The sequence below is a fragment of the Gekko japonicus genome, unplaced genomic scaffold (assembly GCF_001447785.1).
Source record: "Gekko japonicus isolate JY-2015 unplaced genomic scaffold, Gekko_japonicus_V1.1 scaffold1972, whole genome shotgun sequence".
In the NCBI taxonomy this organism is placed as follows: domain Eukaryota; kingdom Metazoa; phylum Chordata; class Lepidosauria; order Squamata; family Gekkonidae; genus Gekko; species Gekko japonicus.
Genome location: NW_015159774.1, coordinates 22,836 through 28,835, shown reverse-complemented (window position 1 = coordinate 28,835; position 6,000 = coordinate 22,836). Strand labels below are relative to the sequence as shown.

Below are 6,000 nucleotides of genomic sequence, written 5' to 3'. Positions count from 1 at the left end.
TGGCAGTGGGGTTGCCGTTGCCTGACTCCGCTTAGTGACTCCTGGACTTCCTTGGTGGTCTTCTCGAAGTACTAACCAGGGCTGGCCCTGGTGAGCGTTGGTCAACTTGGCTTATTCTGAACTGGAATGCATCAGTTAAGTTCCATATTGTCAGAATCGGGCTCTGCTGATTGTTGACTAATGTTTTCTTTTGTTTCTTTGTAGTTCCCGATTGGGGTGGGTTTCTTCCACTGGAGAAAATGTCTCCTTCGGAGGGTGGACTCCACGGCGTGGTACCATGCTGAGTTCCTTCCCCTTCCCACACCTTGTCCTCTCCGGGTTCTACCCCCCAAATCTCCAGATATCCCCCAACCCAGAGCTGGAGGTCCTAACACCCTCTTCCCAAGAAGATGAATGGTTTACTTTGGATAGGGCTAGGCCCTTAACTTGTCCCCCCCCACCCAATACACAAGAACATCCTTTATTGCAATAACATTTATTGGTGAAATCAAGGCACACGTGTGGGATATATAATCAGTGTGGGGCAAGAAAGGCACAACTTTCCTTAAGTACAACTGCAGACAAGTTTCAGAAAATATGCTTTTTCAAGTTAGAGGAGAAGCAGCTCACTTAGTTGCCCCCCCCCCTTTCCCTGGTAGCTTTAGAATTCAGAAATCTAGAACCGTCAACCAAGACATTTGAGGGACAAATGGTTTATGTTACACCTTGTAGGTATTCCATTTCATTACTGTTTCATTATAGAAAGAGATATTTATGCAAGAGTTGAAAAGACACTTTTTCCTCTCCAGGTTCTATTCATTACATTCAACATTTGTGCCCAATTCCTCAATTTCAACACCAGGTGTGTTTGTAAGACAGTACACTCCCACACAAAAAAAGTTCTCTAGGGGACATTTCCCTGCCAAACAGTGCTGGAACAATCCCACAAAAGTGTTGCAAGTTCTCTCTACCGTCTCGAAAAATAATTTGCTTGCATTTTGGAATGGGAGGGGGAAGACGAACAAGATTTCAGCACCCTAAATATCAAGCTTTGCTTTTAATTGGCCGACGAGTGCCACAGCAGGACAGACAGATAGCACATCTTGCCTGCGCTAATGGACAGGCCTTAAAAATGGCAGCCAAAGCTTGTAGGCCGCAGTCTGCCTCAAATATGAGGCCATGGCTCGACTTCTACTGCCATAACATTCCCAGGCTTCCCTCCCACAGCATTTTCTGCTCTCTCTTTTTTTTTTAGAATGGTGCTCTCAGGCTTAGAAGGGAACTTAGTTCAATTTCCAGTTTGGGCCAACAGGCCATTCCATGTGCAAGCCAATACTAACAGCAGCCTAGATTTCCACCAGCCCACCCTTACTCCCACAAGAAAGCCTTCCAAGTTCTACTGCATCTCTATTTCCTCCTTTTCCGGCTTGCCAGATGGGGCGAAGGGCCCCACCAGCCAAGAGAGGGGTGCATTGTGGGTAACATGCTCCAGCAACTCATCTGTCAGCTCTCGGGCCTGGGTAACCCTCTCCCTGCTCTGGGCCAAGATGGACGCAGACAAGTCCTGGAGGGATTTGGCAGATAAGAATGATGTCCGAAGTTCGTCGACATTTTGACGGACAAGGCTCACTTTTTCCTGGATGCCTGCAGGGAGGCCTTGGAGGTTGGAGACCAGAGCCGCCGTGGTGGAGTGTAGCTGCTGAGCGATGCCACGGGAAACCTCTAAAGCTTGAGACTCAATCTGCTGGGGGGGGAAAAGGGACCGGTCAAGAGGGTCAGACAAAGCATCCGAGGGATTCTTGAGAAATGGTTTCCCCAGAAACGAAAAGAGCAACCTACCTCTGGCTGAGGAGCTTCTTTCTGGCTGGTCTCAGCGGACTGCTTTGGATTCCACTGCAGCCACATCTGATGCAGTTTCTCCTGGGTGCTCTGGATTCTCTGGTCAACCCCTTGTTTGATGTGCTCAATCTGCAAGGAATCACAAAGGAGGGCTCCTCAGCCATGTTCAGTCAGCAAAACTGTACAGCTTTTTAGAGCAAGCGGCCCCGCTTTTCTTTTAACATTTGTGGACATTTTCTAGATCGGGGTGCCCATGGGAGCCATGGCACCCACCAAGACCTTTCCTGGTGCCCACCAAGTGCTTTTAGAATGGGGAAAATAAAATGAGCTCACTGAAGAAAGCCACTGTTCTAGGACTGTAACACACTTGGTTGTACTTTTTATAATGTTTATAATGCAAATTTCTTATATGCCATAAACATAGGCAATGGGGAAAAGAAAATTAACTCACCGAAGAAAAACACTGCTCTGTGACTTTAATACACTTGGTTGTACTCTTTACAATGTTTACAGTGCAGATTTCTTAACAATCACCCTTATTTAAAGTAAATGCCATGAACAATGACAAAGCCAAGTAGATAAAGGTGTGAGTACAAGCTGTGGTGGCTCAAGTGGTGAAGACGCTGAACTGCAGGCTGTGGAAGGTCGGTAGTTCAGCAGTTCGAGACCCGGGTGCCGCATGACGGAGTGAGCTCCCGTCTCTAGTTCCAGCTCCTGCCAACCTAGCAGTCCGAAAGCAAGAACTTGCAGGTAGATCAATAGGTGCCACTTCAGTGGGAAGGTAACATTTGCATCAAGCTTCTGTTTTGTAAGGTAAAGGTAAAGGTTCCCTTGCTCGAAAGCCAGTCGAATCTGACTCTAGGGTTGCGGTGCTCATCTCCATTTCAAAGCCGAAGAGCCAGCGCTGTCCGAAGATGTTTCCGTGGTCATGTGGCCGGCATGACTAAACACCAAGGCGCACGGAACGCTGTTCCCTTCCCACCAAAGTGGTACCTATTTATCTACTTGCAGTTTCTTGCTTTCGAACTGCTAGGTTGGCAGGAGCTGGAACTAGAGACGGGAGCTCACTCCGTCATGCGGCACCCGGGTCTCGAACTGCTGAACTACTGACCTTCCACAGCCTGCAGTTCAGCGTCTTCACCACTTGAGCCACCGCAGCTCCTCACACCATTAATCTACTGGCTTTGCCTATGTTTATGGCATGTACTTTACATAAGGATGATTGTTGTGTAATATAAGAAATTTGCATTATAAGCACTATGAAAAGTACAACCAAGTGTGTTAAAGTCCCAGAACAGTGGTTTTCTTCGGTGAACTCATTTTATTTTTCCCACTGTATTCACACCAAAGCCTGTCTCGTTTTTGATACATTAACCCACAGAAGTGCTTTTAGAAAGCAGGTGGGACTTATGCACTCACAGCTTCTGACTGGCCCTGTAGATTAAAAGGCATTGTGTTAAATAGAGTTTCTGCCTGAAAGGTTGAAGAGTGACTGTTGAGAGTGCTATATCACCTCAATCCCTGACATGTTGTGGTCAACTCCACCTCCTGCAGCATCCATTTTGTGACGGGCTCCACCTACTGCGGCAGCCATTTTGTGATTTTGCCCACTGTCCTGTGTTAGAATTTCAAAGGCGCCTGCACACTCAAAAAGGCTTGGGACCCCTGTCCTAGGCTGCACTTTTTAAAAAATTCTGTAATCTGCCTCAGGTCTGTGAGAAAAGTGTTTGTATAAAGTGGTGGTGGGTGGCAAGGGGGGCTTTTGCCTAGGAAGCCATCTGATTGGCTGCACAGACTTTTTAAAAAATACATTGTTTTGGCACCAGCTGCCACCGCAGCACAAAGATCTTCACTGTTTGACTGAAGGTAGGCTGTGGCAGCCACAGTTAGTACTTGGATGGGAGACCACCACTGAAAACTGGCTTTGCGAGGCAGAGGGAGGCAATAGCCAGGATTTTGTCATTCAGGGGGCACTGACGTCACAAAATAAAAAATACAATAAAAATAAAAAATTTAAAACTCTTTTGCGGCGTTCACACTCTGGTTGCCTAGATGGGGAAGCAAGCCACGCTTGGGGAAAAGGCGGTGGTGGGGAGTCCTCCAAGTGGCCCAGAGAGCCAGGCAGCCGGGGGGCTGGATAGAAATCGGAGGGGGCCCTTGGCAGGAAGTCAGGGGGCCAGGCCCCGAAACGCCCCACTGCAGCTACAGGCCTGCCTCTACTCTTCTTGGGCCTTAAGAACTCTATGAGGTGGAACTTCATGGGGGTTGCCATGACTAGGTGGCAACTTGATGGTGTCAGCTGAAGCTGCCATGCCTTGGAACGTGGGAGGAGGTGCCTCCATCCTCTCCGGCACCCTCTGCTGCCTTTGCTATCTGTAGGGCTGCCAAGTCCCCCCGGGGGGCGGGGAAAACCCCGCCCGGGAGGCCCGTTCCCCGGCGGTGCCGGATTGGGCACCGGAGGGAACCCCACCCCCAAAGCACGTCACAGGGAAGTGACGTAAGCACGTCGGGGACGTTGGGGGCGGGGCCACAATCATCCGAGAGATGATTGCCCCGCCCCCAACGTCCCCGACATGCTTACGTCACTTCCCTGTGACGTGCCTGCGGCGCGCGCGCATGTGAAGACTCCCGGAGCAAGCCCAGACTCCCCCGCTCCGGGACAGGTAAGGACTTGGCAACCCTAGCTATCTGCCTAGTGGCCTCGAAGACTTGGCTCTCCCTCGTCTGCTTTTCCCCACTGGGAATCTAACTGCTGCTTTCTGCCCGCGCTTGTAGGTGGCTTGCTTATTGGGTTTGTGATATCCGGGGGCCTGGTTCGAAGGGGGTATATCTGTGACCACCATTTTGCATTTGGTTATTCCTGACTCAAGAGTTCATGGTGGCACCAGTACTGACCTCCATAAACTGGACTTTAGCAAGGAACGTTGTTGAGTGTTTGATTGGGAAACCTGACAGATGGCACACTTTACTTTGACAGATGCTCATTTCCTCATTGGCTTCCTGTACCCCACTGAGCAGGCCGTGACCTGCTAAATAGCTCAGAATTCCAAGAGACTCCTAAAATTAATACTTCCCAGACCCTGTGGCATTTCTTAAGACAGCAACACCCTAACAACTCTCAAACATCGGATCAGACAGCTTAGTACTTGCAGACTTCTTAAGCCGCCAAGGAGTTAGGCTCTTGTCAAGAAACTAGGATCAGCATAGCAGCTCAGGTCTTGCAAAGCTGAGCCGGACTCTCCCTCATTCAGAAGCCAGGCAACACTCACATTAAGTTGACAGTAAGAGATCTGAGAATCATGCACAGCTGCAGGAAGACATCTTCAGGCAATGAGGACCATCCAAAATCTAGGTTGCTTCCTTACCAGTTCGATGGTCTGGGAGAGCTGGGAAAGGGCGTCTTGAGTGCCCTGCCTGGCGTTCCTCAGCTTGCCCAGGGAGTGCTGGTAGGCCCGGTGGCGGACTTTGCTCGAGAGGGAGCCCAGGCGGACAAAATAGCTCTGCTGCTCTTTCTGCTGCTCCACGGAGGCCATGTCAAACCCTTCCATGGAGGTGGCCAGCTGAGCTAGAAAAGTCAGAGAGAGGGGGCTCAACAGGTGAAGAAGACGAACATTGAAGAAATTATCTTTGGTTTCCCACCCCCCCAGCTTCTCTCAAAATGCTTTGGCATGCCACATACGCCACATACTCAACAGCTCAGAATTGCTACACTGACTCAGTACAGCCACGTTTCTAGGGGTGCTAGTGGAAGCCTCGAGACAAGAGGTCTAGTTCAGGGGTCATTTCCTGCAGGAGCGGAGCTCCAGCAGTAAAGAGCACAGGGGGCGGGCACATGCAACTAGCCCCACCCCCTGCTCCCAGCAGCCCTCAGTCAGAGCAAGAAGCAGCCAGGTAAGTTGCAGAGCCACCCCCTGTCCCAAAACAGTCCAGTGGCACCTTTAAGATCAAGTTTTATTCAGGTAGAAGCTCTCCCTCCTCTGCGAGGACAGATCTGCACGTTCCCCCCCCCCAATAGCTAGCAATCCAAAACAGCCCAGTGGAGCCTGAGCGATGGGTGTCGCCTTCTGACACACTTCCGGTGATGTCAGGGGGTGTGGCATATGCAAATAGGTTATGCTAATGAGCTCCTGCACCTCTTTTTCTACTAAATAACCCCTGGTCTTGTTCATAGCGTTATGGTCA

The 6,000-nt window shown here is 50.1% G+C and overlaps 1 protein-coding gene across 2 annotated transcripts in view; it reads right to left on the bottom strand.

The window, feature by feature from the left end:
• Positions 1–471: 471 nt before the first annotated feature.
• The window catches only part of LOC107106578 (perilipin-3-like), a 28,358-nt gene continuing 22,829 nt past the window's right edge, over positions 472–6,000 (bottom strand). Inside the window, exons 6-8 of one of the 2 annotated variants that reach the window (XM_015406762.1) lie at positions 5,184–5,383; positions 1,819–1,947; positions 472–1,723 (exon numbers count right to left, since the gene is read on the bottom strand). In XM_015406762.1, the coding sequence (XP_015262248.1) occupies positions 1,376–1,723; positions 1,819–1,947; positions 5,184–5,383 (677 nt within the window). In that variant the 3' untranslated portion in view covers positions 472–1,375. The remainder of the gene's footprint in view (positions 1,724–1,818; positions 1,948–5,183; positions 5,384–6,000) is intronic. The other variant, XM_015406769.1, reaches the window with a different exon arrangement.